Consider the following 16,642-nt stretch of genomic DNA (forward strand, 5'->3'; position numbering starts at 1 on the left):
AAGGACATGTACTGTCCGAAGCAAGATTGAGAATGTCTGCCTCGTGGAGACAGAGAGATCAAGAAAAGGCATACACAAGCCCAGGGAGGGGGAAGTAAAGAGACCAATAGGGATGGTAGTAGAGGTGGTCACAGAGGGTAGTTCTTGATTGGAGAGAAAGATCATACCCTAGTTGAGATCAGGACAAAGATAGTAGGAATAATCTGGAAATGACAGTAGTTAACAAAGGAACCAAGCTTGGCTGAGAAAGGGAGGAGACCTTTGCAGGAGAATAGACCACTAGTAACAAACTTTATACAAACAAGCAGGTCCGTGGCTGCAGTACATGTGAGGTTACATTACACACAATGCGTTGCTCATGTATCTTTGCAGTTGAGTGACTGCAGCAGTAAAACTCCTTAAGTGAGAATAACAGTAAAGGTATTAAACATATTTTAGGGCAACACTATAAAGAAAAAAAAGCAGCATAAGGCTGCTGGGCAGAACAGTGTGAGCCCTAGATTATTTTTCCAGCACATTCAAATTGCTGATTTTGCAACCTTTTTTTGGAGTCATGATCTACAGTTTGGGAAAACCTGTAATAAAATCTTAACATTTCTGTATAATAAAGTGTTTAACCAGCAAACCTCTTATATGTATGTAAAATGTCTATATACAATTGCATACATACATATGCCTGTTATGCTAATGAACTCAGGGTATCATTAATGTAAGCAATTCAGGATTGATTTTAAAGAATTATTGATATTAAATTCAAAAATTAAATTTTGTTCCAGAGTCTCTTTGCACACTTGAGGCAGCTGCATGTCACAACATTTTTTCAAAAAAATTTAGTGTTTTTCAAGATAACATCAGCATTTCACAGAAATAGTGCTCTGAACATATAATTGCGTCTGATAAAGTAAATGTTATTTTCTCTTAAAACTCATTTGCAGGCAACACAAGTGAAACGAAACAGCAAACAGACACAAAGTAAACTATAACAGCACAGCTGAAGGTCAGAATTTTTTTACTTCACCATTGTTCTCTTTCCCATGAGAAAAATCTCAAAGGAGTTTGAAGGGAGACATGATAGAGGTCTATAAAATACTGAGTAGAACGCTTACTCTAAAAGTACAAGGACTAGGGGGCATGCAATGGAGTTAGTAAGTAGTACATTTAAAACAAATCAGAAAGAATATTTCTTCACTCAATGTATAATTAAGCTTTGGAAATTGTTTCCAGAGAATGTGGTAAAAGTGGTTAGCATAACAGGGTTTACAAAAGATTTGGACAAATTCCTGGAAGAAAAGTCCATAAACCTTTGTTAAGGTGGATTTAAAGAAAAACCACTGCTTATTCCTGTGATAGGCAGCATGAAATCTATTTTACTCTTTTGAGATCCTGCCAGGTACATTTGACCTGGATTGTCTAGTATTGGAAACAGGCTACTGGGATAGATGGATATTCAGTCTATCCCAGTACAGCAATGCTTATGTGCTTATATAGAGAGGTCTGTCCAATGTGCATAGTAAAGGACTGTCTGTTTCAGTGACTTCTCTGTGTCTTTAGAGCAGATGATCTACAACAATAAAATAGCAAGCTTAAGGTGGTTTACAGGACAGAATAGTTATGGGCTAGGAAACATCTGGAAAGGTAAATGAACTGGAGAGAAAAAAGCCTAAGAGGGAAAAGATGTTCGAAGTAAGCTCTACAGCCTTGGCTTTCACTCCCAGTCCCCTGACCACTAGTGGGTCAGATTTTCAAGATTAATACACATGCAGAGAGATTTGCATACAGTGAAGGTAGTAAACATGTAACTCTCCTAGTGGTTAGAACACCAGGTTGACAGTCAGTGAAGCCCAGTTCCAATCCCTCCAATGCCACAGCTTCTCTTTGTGATCTTGGGTAAGTCACTTAATTCTTAATTTCCTCAGGTACAAAGTTAGACTCTAAGGCCTCAATTCTGTAAATGGGCGCCAAAAAAATGCACGCTAAGAGCTATTCTATTAATGGTGCTCAAAGTTGGACACCATTTACAGAACGGCGCTTAGCACCAGCATCCGTGGCCAGTTTTGGGCATGAGGATTTACACCAGCTGAACCCTGGTGTAAATCCCTATGTCTAAATTAGGTGCAGATTCCCCAAAATCTATAGTACTGTGTGCAAATTCTATTGTGCCGTTGACGGAAGAACCTGTTTATAAACAGCTTGAGAATCTGAAAGTGGATAAAGCTATGGGGCCGGATGGGATACATCCCAGGATACTGAGGGAGCTCAAAGAAGTCCAGGCAGGACCTCTTAAGGATTTATTTAATAGATCTTTAGAGATGGGAGAAGTTAAAAGGTGACAGTGTATTAGATCAACTGTTTATTTGTACGTCTATCTTGTATAGAGAGACACTTTCACTACTCAGGTCATGAAAATATGGTTTAAGATGAAGATGTGTTAGTTATTGTATAGATCATTATAATAAATATTTGCACATTTTATTCGTGTGTGGGTGTTTGAAAAGTCTACCATTAGAACATTGTTAAATCTGTTTCAAAGATTTTTTAATGTGCTTTATTAGAAGAGTTTATTTATCAGCACATGTTATAGGAAGAAATTGCTTCCCCTGTTTTATAGAATGAGTTAAAATTTAATGCCAGGAAGTGCAGAGTGATGCACTTGGAGTACAGAAATCCAAAAGAGATATACCAGATAGGAGGGGACAGATTGGAAAGGGGATAAACTGAGAAGTAACTTGAAGAAATACTTCATGGAAAGGGTGGTGAATTGTAGAACAGCCTCCTGATGGAAGAGGTGGAGACTAAAACAGAATCTGAATTCAAGAGAGCTTGGGACAAGTACATAGGATCTCCAAGGGAGTGATAGGGAGAGTCGATGGCATGGATAGGCAAACTGGATAGGCCATATGGTCTTTATCTGCCTACATTTTTCTCTGTTTCTATGTTTATCAGTCTGAGAATCAATTCCTGAGAGGCCCCTGATAATAAAGGTCACTGAATGATGTTACAGCGGTGAACAACATAGGAGTGCCCTGAGAAGTATGAATGTAACCAGAGAAGAATTAAGCCAGAGATATTAAGGTCAATGAGCACTGAAGTAGAATGATGTAATCAACCAGATCAAAGGCAGTGACATGTGTTCAGCTGATTGAGAATGTTATCTATGAGCAATAGATGAGTTAGTGAGCATATTTAGGATGCAGTAGAGGCGAGAAGTGTTTTGGCCCTGTAAGAGTAGACAATATAGATAGTCTCTTTTAGCTTTTGCAAGCCTGTTTTTATAAATATTGGAATGTGTCATGAAGGTTTGAAGAGTGATGAGTCCTTCCGGCAGAGCTGACGTTGTAGGAGACAAAGGCTGTGGTTATACCAAGCTTGGGTTGGATAACATGGTGGTGGATGAGGATAGATCTGTGGTGCATATTTATCAGGGGCATTGTGGAGAGTAATATTCCAGGTACAGACCTGGTTTTCATCTAAGCACAGACCTTATGTAGGTTTTAGGCAAGCAGTCATGAACAGTCAGTTTTCTGTTCTGAGCATTACATTCCTAAGTTAAAGTTACCATTCCCTCCATTTGTGCAGATGTCACAGGCTGAGTGGTTTCTTCTGTCAAGGATAGCTCTCTTCGTTTTGCAAGCAGCCAAAACCCATGTGTGTAATGCCACAAGTGGTATCAACTGGTTCCTCTCTTATATTTGTGCACAGACCTTACTTTTAGGCCCAGGGACACCAGCCCTATATCATTAGAGGAATCATTTCCACGCTGCCGTTTGTTGCAAAGTCTGCACAGATTCTGCATCAGTTTTCACTTTGCACATACTTTGAAGAGCACCTTATGAAAAAGTAACCATAGCACTTGCATTTACATTTTCCAAATAAAACACGCATCATGTTGGAACCATGCCCTAGTCTCACCCTGGTCACTCAGTGCAAGTAAAACCAAGCAAGCACAGTCTGGAGCTATGTGCATACTTTAACTTGCAGGGAGGGTGGATGATTTTCAAATGGCCATTTATCCATTTAAAGGCTTTTGGATGTTGCTATCATAATGGCATTTGCTAACATTCCTAGTAGTGACTAAGCTAGGGGTAAGAGCCAGCACTGAGAAGACCTCACACAAAAGTTTTCAGAAGATGCAGGGGAGTCACTACTTAATTTCTCCAAAAAATTTCAGTTAGGATTCGCCTCAAAACCATATCTAAGCCTTGTGTATTTGTAGTGAGCAATCCTTTGGTGGAGAAAGATATACCCCTGCCCCAGAGGCGTAGCCAGGTTTTGATCTCAGTGGGAGCAGACTTTTATAAAACAGGTGCCGGTTAGTGTCAGCTAGACAGCAGTGTCTGTGTTATTGCTCAGGGACTGTGGCGGGCAATGATTAATACAGGCTGTCTCTGTTGCATCCTGCCTACAAGGAAACAGTAAGTTACATCAGTAGGCAGAACGCAGAAGATGTCCCTGGACTGGCCAGAGCAGGCCACATGTCTTCTTAACTTCAAATAAAAATATTCAAATCGTGACCATCACCTCCGGAATAGCACACCCAGTCCTTCCACTGCTAGGCACCTTGTTTAAATCAGATGGGCTTTTGTTTGTGTGGCAACTCTACAGGATGTGAAGAACACAAGTCTTGAGCATTTTTATTTTGGCGTGACCTTTGGTGGCCCTTGCCCCGGAGCCTACTTTCAAATAGGGCTAGACACTTTGTGAAATAACACAAACCCCTGCAAAAAGACACCCACAACCTATACTGAAAACTTACCACACCAAAACAGCCCTAACCCACCTATAAAAAGATAATGCTATAAATATTACAGTGGGACCTAGAGAAGTGTTTCCCTAGGTGAAAAAGATTTGCATGTAATGGAGGCAGTATATGCAAATCAATGCCATGCATATTTATTGTGGATATCCTGAAAACCTGACTAGCAAGGGGGTACTCCAGGACTGCCCTAGAACACAAAACTTACCACACCATAACAGCCCTAACCCACCTATCAGAAGACAGTGCTATATATACTACACTGGGCTCTGGAGCACCAATATACCTACTATTGGGAAATTGGAACAAGCTGCACTGTTACACATTCCTACACAGATACTACATGCTGGTAGAATCCTTCACCTCAATCACACATGCAGAACATGGACAGACCCTCATCTATATAGCATAAGAGTAGCCATACTGGGTCAGATCAATGGTCCATCTAGCCTGGTATCCTGTTTCCAACGTGGCCAACCCAGGTCACAAGAACCTGGCAGAAACCCAAATTGTGACAACATTCCATGCTACCAATCTAATGCAGAATAGGGAGCCACAACCCCCCCCCCCCCCCACTAAAAAAAAAAAAACCCAACAAAAATTGAACTAGAGACCCCCTGCCCAAGGAAGCCTGACTCTAAACAGTGCAATACTGGTAAAAAAAAAGACAGAAATGCATTTTCTCTTGTACTTTGCAAAATAATAATACAAAAAAATGTACATTTTACAAAGCAGGTACATCTCAGTCCTTACAAAGTATTAAATAAAAATAATTTTTTTCTACCTTTGTTGTCTGGGAATTTGGCTGGTCCCAGTCTTTTTTTTCCATGTTCCAAGAGTCAGCCTTACAAATTCTTTTCCAGGTTGGCCTTTCCATTTCTTCTCTTGCCTCATCTTCTTCCTCTCGTTCTCTACATCTGTTTGGCACTGATCTTTCGTTTTATGACCCCACTATCAAATAGCTGTGTATAGAGCTGCCAAGTGATCCAGTTCCAGAAGGGAGCTTTTTCAAACAGTTCTATGTGAACACGCATCCCAAATTCATGTGGGATTTGCAGTCCCTGATTCTACCCATTAAAATATGTGCTGCAGTACATCCAAAATGACTTAAGAAAATGCACTCGGACCCCTCTAGTGTTGTTTGAACAATTTATTTTCTCATTTGCTTTGGTCCCACTGTCTCTTTTCTGTTTTTCTCCGTTTCTTCTGCCTTTACAGGGTCTCTCGCCCACCTGACATTTCTTCTGTCTCCAAATGCACCATTTTTTTTCCTCTGCACCACTATTTGTCCTGTCCAGCATCTCCCTAATGTGTCCCTTGTCCCTATCCTACCCCCAAGTTCAGCATCTGCCCTTTCTGTGTTCCCATCTACCCCCTTTTTCAGCACAAGCCTACCCGGTCTCCTCATCTCCCACTTTCTAGCATCTGCCATCCTGGTGTCCCCACCTCTCCCTTTTTCTAACATTGTCCTGTGTCCTCATCTTCCCCCTTTTTCCAGCATTACCTCTGTTACCATCTTCTCCCTTTTCCAGCATTACCTCTTTGTCCCCATATCCCCATTCCTCCTTCCAGTGGTGCGCCTCTGTGTCCCTATCTCCTCCTCCCATTTCCAGTAGTGCCCTCTTTGTGTCCCTATCTCCTTCCCCTCCCATAATCTTTGAATAACTGTCTATACTTATGGCTATGATTTCTGAACATGTGGTATCAATAAAGGACAAACTTTTAAATGCCCAGTTAGGTATATATGCTAATCTCAACTTTGTTAAATGTTTCAGACGTATGTTTATTCCCATGATATAACTAAATTCTATTATTCTGTCTCACTGTATTTTCAAATGTAAGCCACATTGAATCCGACTTTGCTTGGGATAATGTGTGATATAAATATAAAAAAATATGTTGCTTGTTTTTGGTCTCATTTACTGAAAGTGGTTCATGATCTATGGGGATGTCGAGTTATGCTGAATCCTCTGATCCTGTTTAACAAGCAGCAATACTCCTCACGGGCCCCATCGCAGTTTAGCTGTTTTCTTAAGAAAGTGATCCTAATAGGGAAAAAAGTTATCCTGCTGTGCGGGCGAGAGACTTGGGCTCCAACTGTTCATATGTGGCATACTAACATGATAGAACTGTTGAAGTTAGAGCACTGTGGAATTAAAGACATTTCCTCCAAAGAAGGGAAAAAATTCCAACCTTGGGAAAAGGTCTGGGACACTTTGCAACCAGTAGCACCTGGTTGAGAGTAATATTGTCTTGTTGTGGTGAACTTTGAATAACGGAATGTTTATGGGGAGGGAGGGGGGAGTGGGGCGGTAGCAAGAGCGAGGAAGGGGTAGGGGTGGGTAGAGCAGAGAAGGGAAGTAAATGGAAACCTCAATCTGTAGGTGATGTTTGAATTATGTTGTATATGTTTTGGTGCTACAGTTGAATAAAAATGATTGAAACATAAATATATTTTAAAAAATCCTTTATCCTCTACCTTTCAAGACACTGCCTATCCTGCTGGATAGTGATGGCACAAGGAAAGCAAGTTTGGTCCATTGAAGACTAACTCAAAATAACTTGTTCCTTAGCTGGGCCCTAGTATTGCCATATTCTACCAGCAACAATAATTTTTGACGCTGTTTTAGTGATACTCAACTGTTATTTCTTTACTCCTCCAGCTTTTAAGGCACTGCCTATCCAACTGAAACAGTTTTAGCATTGTTACAGATGGCTCAACAATAAAGAACGACAAAGTGTATGCAGCAGATCATAAGTTTGCTTGCTTTGAACTGAACGGCAACGACAGCTGAGCGGGGGAGGTGGAGACAGATTACCCAAATTGGCTCCCTTGTTAAAGTGGACTAGATAGGCTCACTTCCACTCTGGTCAATTAAACCTCCCTGGGCAGCTTTCTCCCTTCTCCAGCCCCTTCCCCGCTTTCTCCCTTCTCCAGCCCCCCCCCTCCCCCCGAGCGTTGCATCTTTCACCTTCTGCCCGTCTCTCCCATCCATGTGGTCACTTTTTACTTCCCTGAAGCCTTCTCCCTCCTGCGCAGCACCAGCGATTCACAGTCAGCCTTCTGCCAGCATCGGGGCCTCTCCTCAGGCGCGTCCCGCCTACTCTATTGCAACTTCCTGTTTTCCGCAGAGGTGGGACGCGCCTGAGGAGAGGCCCTGATGCTGGCAGAAGGCTGTCTGTGAATCACCGGTGCTGCGCAGGAGGGAGAAGGCTTCAGGGAACTAAAAAGTGACCACGCGGATGGGAGAGACGGGCAGAAAAGACTTGAAAAGATCAAGACTTGGGACGGAGGGAGCAGAAAAAAATATTTATTGCCACGAGGTGCATAGGCGCCATTTTTTCAAAACAGCTGTTTGGGGACGCGACCACTCCCCCTTCACCCCACCTAGCTATGCCACTGCCCTGCCCTCTCCCCAGAAGCACAGTTAGAGGGAGTGCAAGGGGGCCGACTGCTCCCCAAAACAGATTTGGCACTTATGCAGATTAACCCTTCATCTTCACACTTACACCTGTTTATACAAAGAGTCTGCTCCCCCTGACACCAAAACCTGGCTATGCTTCTGCCCCTCCCCCTTCTGCTCAGGAAGTAGAACTTTCAGCCAGGTCAGCTGTGGATCACTTATTGTAAGGCACGGTATAGGGGGACTGATTAATACAATTATTCTTACACAAATAAAACTGGATCCTCTCCTTATAAAGAGGTTGTATAGGAAAAAAAGCTGAGGTTAAAATAGCTTTTAGGAAGTGTTTAATTCTTTCGCTTTTTTGTCTTTCAGATAAGTGCCATTTGGTGTCATCTTGAGACACACAGTACACTGGTGACTTCCTGTGTGCGCACAATAGCCATTACTTTCCAAACTGTCAATCATTCCTGCAGGAAGAGAACAAAGGAATTATTAGTGCACAGATGTTTCAAAAGGCATTGCTTATACCACCATGGCCATCAAAGGACATACACCCTGGACGTGGGAGTCTCCGCTTCCTAAGATTCTTACCAAATGTACTATTCTCAGTGTTCTATGGCTCTTTGTTTTTACTTTTTCAAACATATAATACCTGTACATTCCTCTTTACTCAGAGTCGATGTCGCTCCCAGAGGAGAATAGTAGCTTGATCTGAATGGCTCCTGTTGTAAAAGGACATATTTGGTTATTGTGCAGGCTTTTTTCAAATTATCCAAAAAGAAAGTCACAGGGATCTGAATAATACATATTTAAAGCATCCTATGTGTTCTTTTGTCAGGATGCTTTCCCACATTTCTGTTTCAGCTGCTTCCTACAGGGCTCAACCCCAAATCTCGTTACTCCAGCTGAAAAGAAGTATAAGGCCTTCTTTTCCTCCCATAAAAATCAACCTTTTAAAAAACAATATGCTTCCCTTAAAATGGAAGCCAAACCAGGAAAATGTTTATAAAAAGATCCATTTACAGCTGTCTCTGGTTGCCTTTAAAGACAATGCCATTATTGCTAAAACATAAGGAAGTAAGTCCATGTGCTCAAAAATAAGTTAAGTATTATCTGTAATCCAGGACGTATGCCCTATTATAATGTATACTGGACTTCTACATAGCCCCTTTAGGATCCCCCAAATTTCAGAAGCAAATGGCAATACGTTGATTGTAGAAAAACATGTCACCCCCCCCCCCCCCCCCATTTTCCACAAATCAGCCAAAATGGATGGACTTCCTTCTGCTATTGCAGGGCACCAATATGGACCTGTCTGTTGAAAAACAGCACCAACTGTCCTTACCTATTTCACAAACCTCCAAAAACACTAACCACATGGACCTTTCCTCTTCCCTCCTTACCTATTCATCCATCTTTCTGATCAGCACTCACCCAATAACATGCTGTCAGGGCCTGCTGTAGACAGGTACTCACACCCAGCAAACACATCACCAAGCAGAAAAAACCCCACCAAAACTCTTAACACAGAAACATTTTTATTTAAAGCAAAAAGTGAAGAGCTAGCTCACTGCTAGTGCTTTGCACTGCTATGCAGACATCCTAAGTTTGACTACTGCTCTCTGGGCCACATGGGGCTGAGGACTTGCAGCTCATCTGCATATCCTTACAGCCTTCTCCGGGGTGACACCCAGGTCCACTCCGATCCACTCAGGGCCTCCGCTCTAGGTGCGCGCGGGGCATTTTTCTCTTTACATCTAATCTTCTTCCCAGTTGCTAAAGTACCTCAGTCATTTATGGCCCCTATTCACATTCTCTTCCTAGCCCTGTCCCTTCCTAATCTTTTCCCTCACCCCCTACCTCTCTCTGCTACAGGAACTCACTGCCCATCCATTGACTTCATCACCTCACCTTCTCTCCTACCCTCTTCCTCCCTCTTGGCTTTTAATCTCCGTCTCTTTCTTCCCTCCATTTTGCCTTCCCCATTCCACCTAAATACCTCTAGCCTTCAACGCCTTCGTGGCCACACCTCTCCTACTCTCCTCCACTCTCTTTTACTCCTTCTCTTACTCTCAGCCGGTGACATCAATCCCAATCCTGGCCCTCCTCACCAACTATTATCCCACCTCTACAGATCTCACCGCGACCTCTCTAACCTCATCTCTATTCCTCTACTCCCCTCTTCTTCTCTGCCCTTCTCTTGTGCCCTATGGAATGCCCGCTCTATCTGTAACAAACTCCCCTATATCCAGGACCTCTTTATCTTGCGTCACCTCCATCTGCTCGCCATAACAGAAACCTGGCTCTGCCCTGATGACTCTGCTTCAGTCACAGCCCTCTGCCATGGCGGTTATCTTTTTTCACATACTCCTCGCCCTGCTGGTCGCAGGGGCGGTGTTGGACTACTTCTCTCTCCCTCCTCCAGATTTCAACCCCTTCTTCCACCTCAATCTCACTATTTTTCCTCCTTTGAAGTCCGCTCTATCCGCCTTTTCTCTCCTCTGCCTCTTCAAATAGCGGTCATTTATCGTCCCCCTGATAAGTCCCTTTCATCCTTTCTCAGTGACTTTGATGCCTGGCTTGCCTTCTTCCATGATCCTTCCTCCCCCTCTCTCATCCTTGGTGACTTTAATATTCCTGCTAATGATCCTTCCAACTCTTATATTTCCAAGTTACTCGCTTTAACATCCTCCTTTAATCTCCAACTATGCTCCACCTCCCCCACTCATCAAAATGGTCACTGTCTTGATCTCATCTTCTCCTCCAACTGTTCACCCTCTAGTTTCCTTGCCTCTGATCTTCCCCTCTCTGATCACCATCTTATAACTTTCACACTTAAATCTCCTCCCTCCCAGTCCCGTCCTATCTTATCTAATTTATCTAGGAATCTTCACGATATTGACCCTTCATCTCTATCCTCCCGTTTCAAACCTCCTCTCTACTGTGGCACCATCCAAGTCTGTCAACAAGGCTGTTTCTTCTTACAACAATACTCTATCCTCTGCCTTAGACACTCTTGCACCTTTGATGACCCGCCCTATAAGGCGTACAAAACACCAACCTTGGCTGACTTCTAATATCCGCTACCTACGTTCCTGTACCTGCTCCGCCGAACGCCTCTGGTGGAAATCTCGGGCCCTTGCTGATTTCTTACACTTTAAGTTCATGCTGACTTCCTTCCAATCTGCTCTTTTACGCGCCAAACAGGATTATTATATCCAACTGACCAACTCTCTTGACTCTAGCCCTCGACTTCTCTTCACCACATTGAACTCTCTCCTCAAGGTGCCCCCTCCCCCAACTCCCCCTTCATTATCTCCTCAGACCCTTGCTGAATTCTTTCACGACAAGGTTCAAAAGATAAACCTTGAATTCTCTACCTCGCCACCTCTCCCTCTACTAGTCCGTTCCCCTCTCTCTCCTTCCCCTCATTCCTTTTCCTCCTTTCCTGAAGTTACTATAGAGGAAACTACACTTCTCCTTTCTTCCTCAAAATGTACCACCTGTTCCTCTGATCCCATTCCCACCCACGTTCTTAATGCCATCTCACCTGCTCTTATTCCTTTTATCTGTCACATTCTCAACCTCTCACTTTCCACTGCAACTGTCCCTACTGCCTTTAAACATGCTGTGATCACACCTCTCCTTAAGAAGCCTTCACTCGACCCTACTTGTCCCTCTAATTACCGACCCATTTCCCTCCTCCCTTTTCTCTCCAAATTACTTGAGCTTGCTGTTCACCACCGCTGTCTTGATTTTCTCTCCTCACATGCTATTCTTGACCCACTACAATCTGGATTTCGCCCTCTCCACTCAACCGAAACTGTGCTTACTAAAGTCTCCAATGACCTATTACTGGCTAAATCCAGAGGTCTCTATTCCATCCTCATTCTTCTTGATCTGTCTGCTGCTTTTGACACTGTCGATCACAGCATACTCCTCGATACCCTGTCCTCACTTGGATTCCAGGGCTGTGTCCTTTCCTGGTTCTCTTCCTACCTCTCCCTCCACACCTTCAGTGTTCACTCTGGTGGATCCTCTTCTACTTCTATCCCTCTGCCTGTCGGCGTACCTCAGGGTTCTGTTCTTGGTCCCCTCCTCTTTTCTATCTACACTTCTTCCCTTGGTTCATTAATCTCATCCCATGGCTTTTTCTACCATCTCTATGCTGATGACTCCCAAATCTACCTTTCTACCCCTGATATCTCACCTTGCATCCAAACCAAAGTTTCAGCGTGCTAGTCTGATATTGCTGTTTGGATGTCTCAACGCCACCTGAAATTAAACATGACCAAAACCGAGCTTCTCATTTTCCCCCCAAACCCACCTACCCACTCCCCCCGTTTTCTATTTCTGTTGATGGCTCTCTCATTCTCCCTGTCTCCTCAGCGCAAAACCTTGGGGTCATCTTTGACTCTTCTACTACTACTACTACTACTATTTAGCATTTCTATAGCGCTACAAGGCGTACGCAGCGCTGCACAAACATAGAAGAAAAACAGTCCCTGCTCAAAGAGCTTACAATCTAATAGACAAAAAATAAATAAAGTAAGTAAATCAAATCAATTAATGTGAACGGGAAGGAAGAGAGGAGGGTAGGTGGAGGCGAGTGGTTACAAGTGGTTATGAGTCAAAAGCAATGTTAAAGAGGTGGGCTTTCAGTCTAGATTTAAAGGTGGCCAAGGATGGGGCAAGACGTAGGGGCTCAGGAAGTTTATTCCAGGCGTAGGGTGCAGCGAGACAGAAGGCGCGAAGTCTGGAGTTGGCAGTAGTGGAGAAGGGAACAGATAAGAAGGATTTATCCATGGAGCGGAGTGCACGGGAAGGGGTGTAGGGAAGGACAAGTGTGGAGAGATACTGGGGAGCAGCAGAGTGAGTACATTTATAGGTTAGTAGAAGAAGTTTGAACAGGATGCGAAAATGGATAGGGAGCCAGTGAAGGGACTTGAGGAGAGGGGTAGTATGAGTAAAGCGACCCTGGCGGAAGACGAGACGGGCAGCAGAGTTTTGAACCGACTGGAGAGGTGACTAAGTGGGAGGCCAGCAAGAAGCAGATTGCAGTAGTCTAAACGAGAGGTGACAAGGGTGTGGATGAGGGTTTTGGTAGAGTGCTCGGAAAGAAAGGGGCGGATTTTACGGATGTTGTAAAGAAAGAAACGACAGGTCTTGGCAATCTGCTGGATATGAGCAGAGAAGGAGAGAGAAGAGTCAAAGATGACCCCAAGGTTTCGAGCTGAGGAGACAGGGAGAATGAGAGACCCATCAACAGAAATAGAAAACGGGGGGAGCGGGGAGGTGGGTTTGGGGGGGGAAAATGAGAAGCTCGGTTTTGGTCATATTTAATTTCAGGTGGCGTTGAGACATCCAGACAGCAATGTCAGATAAGCACGCTGAAACTTTGGTTTGGATGCAAGGTGGTATATCAGGGGTAGAAAGGTAGATTTGGGAGTCATCAGCATAGAGATGGTAGGAAAAGCCATGGGATGAGATTAATGAACTAAGGGAAGAAGTGTAGATAGAAAAAAGGAGGGGACCAAGAACAGAACCCTGAGGTACGCCGACAGGCAGAGGGATAGAAGTAGAAGAGGATCCACCAGAGTGAACACTAAAGGTGCGGAGGGAGAGGTAGGAAGAGAACCAGGAAAGGACAGAGCCCTGGAATCCAAGTGAGGACAGGGTATCGAGAAGTATGCTGTGATCGACAGTGTCAAAAGCAGCGGAAAGATCAAGAAGAATGAGGATGGAATATTGACCTCTGGATTTAGCCAGTAATAGGTCATTGGAGACTTTAGTAAGCACAGTTTCGGTTGAGTGGAGAGGGCGAAAACCAGATTGTAGTGGGTCAAGAATAGCATGTGAGGACAGAAAATCAAGGCAGCGGTGGTGAACAGCACGCTCAAGTAATTTGGAGAGAAAAAGAAGGAGGGAGATGGGTCGGTAATTAGAGGGACAAGTAGGGTCGAGTGAAGGCTTCTTAAGGAGAGGTGTGACAACAGCATGTTTAAAGGCAGCAGGGACAGTCACAGTGGAAAGTGAGAGGTTGAGAATGTGACAGATAAAAGGAATAAGAGAAGGAGAGATGGCATTAAGAAGGTGGGTGGGAATGGGATCAGAGGAACAGGTGGTACATTTTGAGGAAGAAAGGAGAAGTGTAGTTTCCTCAATAGTAACTTCAGGAAAGGAGGAAAGGGAATGAGGGGAAGGAGAGAGAGGGGAACGGACTAGTGGAGGGAGAGGTGGTGAGGTAGAGAAAGCAAGGTTTATCTTTTGAACCTTGTTGTGAAAGAATTCAGCAAGGGTCTGAGGAGATAATGAAGGGGGAGTTGGGGGAGGGGGCACCTTGAGGAGAGAGTTCAATGTGGTGAAGAGAAGTCAAGGATTAGAGCCAAGAGAGTTGGTCAGTTGGATATAATAATCCTGTTTGGCACGTAAAAGAGCAGATTGGAAGGAGGTCAGCATGAACTTAAAGTGTAAGAAATCAGCAAGGGCCCGAGATTTCCACCAAAGGCGTTTGGCGGAGCGGGTACAGGAACGTAGGTAGCGGATATTAGAAGTCAGTCAAGGATGAGGTTTTGTACGCCTTACAGGGCGGGTCATCAAAGGTGCAAGAGTGTCTAAGGCAGAGGATAGAGTATTGTTGTAAGAAGAAACAGCCTCGTTGACAGACGTGGATGGTGCCTCTTCTCGCTCCTTCTCTGCTCATATCCAGCAGATCGCCAAGACCTGTCGTTTCTTTCTTTACAACATCTGTAAAATCCGCCCCTTTCTTTCCGAGCACTCTACCAAAACCCTCATCCACACCCCTGTCACCTCTCGTTTAGACTACTGCAATCTGCTTCTTGTTGGCCTCCCACTTAGTCACCTCTCCCCTCTCCAATCAGTTCAAAACTCTGCTGCCCATCTCGTCTTCCGCCAGGGTCGCTTTACTCATACTACCCCTCTCCTCAAGTTGCTTCACTGGCTCCCTATCCGTTTTCGCTTCTTGTTCAAACTTCTTCTACTAACCTATAAATGTACTCACTCTGCTGCTCCCCAGTATCTCTCTACACTCGTCCTTCCCTACACCCCTTCCCGTGAACTTCGCTCCATGGATAAATCCTTCTTATCTGTTCCCTTCTCCACTACTGCCAATTCCAGACTTTGCGCCTTCTGTCTCGCTGCACCCTACGCCTGGAATAAACTTCCTGAGCCCCTACATCTTGCCCCATCCTTGGCCACCTTTAAATCTAGACTGAAAGCCCACCTCTTTAACATTGCTTTTGACTCGTAACCACTTATAACCACTCGTCTCCTCCTACCCCCCTCTCTTCCTTCCTGTACACATTAATTGATTTGATTTGCTTACTTTATTTTTTGTCTATTAGATTGTAAGCTCTTTGAGAAGGGACTGTCTTTCTTCTATGTTTGTGCAGCGCTGCGTACGCCTTATAGCGCTATAGAAATGCTAAATAGTAGTAGTAGTAGCATTCATAATTTATGGAGGGAAGAAGCCTCTATTTACAATGGTGACATGTAGGGCATAATTCTTTAAGAAGCTGCCTAGTTTTAGCCCTCAGCTCAGCCTATGGACCAGGTGAGGCAGTGGCTCAGGGCACCAAAATCACATTCTAGTCTACCTTCAAACTCCTAGAAGGATATATGCCAGACTGGAATTTGGGCAACCTTTATCATCAGTGCCCTGAGTCACTGTCTTATCTAGTCCAGCAAAGGGGGAGGGGCTTGAGAGAGATGGGGAGATACTGGATCAGAGGATTGCGGGAGGGGGGATGCCAATGCAAAAATTGGCTCAAACCCCACAGTCTTTAGAGACAGTCCTGTCAAGAACACATACAGATGTATGTGAGCAGTTTCCAGCTAAGCAGTATTCTGTAAGTATGCAAGTAGAAGTAGGATTGTATATCTGTGGGTAGGTGTGGTAATGTGATCGAGGATGTGGCTCGGATCAGGCACAAACTCAGTCATACACACCAGGATTGCAAGCAAAAAGGAAAAGGACTTTACTTCTTGGACAAGTGCCCCGTGTTACTTCTGAGGCTTATGTCCAGCACAAGTACAATCTCCTCTCTGGTGCCTGACATCAAAAACAAGTACTTTCTGAATATAATTCAAGGTGTCTCCTACCTTGCCAGTTTTCTCAAACAAATTCAGATGCCAATGAAGCTTGAGCCACAATGCTTCCCTGATCCTCTCCTCAGGTTCTACAGCTCAGCTTAAGTGGAGTCGTCTTGCCTTGGGGCCTCCTTCCTGGAAGCCTCTATTCTTGGGGCCTTTCTGATCCACTTTCCTCTAGGGCATTTAACCACCTCTCTGACTGAACCTCTGACATGGCAGGTTTAGCGCCACCTGCCATAAGATGGCTAACGTGCACCCTCAATAAGGTAGTGTTCATAGGGACACCTGCCACTATACTACTCACTTCCTCACAGTAGGCATTCACATGAGCGGAATGTGGGTAGAGTGCATAATTACACACATAGATTGC

At 44.1% G+C, this 16,642-nt stretch overlaps 1 protein-coding gene and 1 long non-coding RNA gene across 3 annotated transcripts in view; one reads left to right on the top strand and one right to left on the bottom strand.

Moving 5' to 3' along the window:
- LOC115465526 overlaps nt 1-8,619 on the top strand; it is a 29,266-nt gene extending 20,647 nt beyond the window's left edge. Inside the window, exons 2-3 of the long non-coding RNA XR_003941428.1 lie at nt 936-997; nt 8,533-8,619. This is a non-coding gene — a long non-coding RNA (uncharacterized LOC115465526). The remainder of the gene's footprint in view (nt 1-935; nt 998-8,532) is intronic.
- A 143-nt stretch (nt 8,620-8,762) lies between these two features.
- LOC115465525 (putative deoxyribonuclease tatdn3-A) overlaps nt 8,763-16,642 on the bottom strand; it is a 66,343-nt gene continuing 58,463 nt past the window's right edge. The window contains exon 10 of one of the 2 annotated variants that reach the window (XM_030196050.1): nt 8,763-8,882. In XM_030196050.1, coding sequence (XP_030051910.1) covers nt 8,790-8,882 — 93 coding nt within the window. In that variant the 3' untranslated portion in view covers nt 8,763-8,789. The remainder of the gene's footprint in view (nt 8,883-16,642) is intronic. The other variant, XR_003941426.1, reaches the window with a different exon arrangement.

Source organism: Microcaecilia unicolor, chromosome 3, assembly GCF_901765095.1.
Source record: "Microcaecilia unicolor chromosome 3, aMicUni1.1, whole genome shotgun sequence".
NCBI lineage: Eukaryota > Metazoa > Chordata > Amphibia > Gymnophiona > Siphonopidae > Microcaecilia > Microcaecilia unicolor.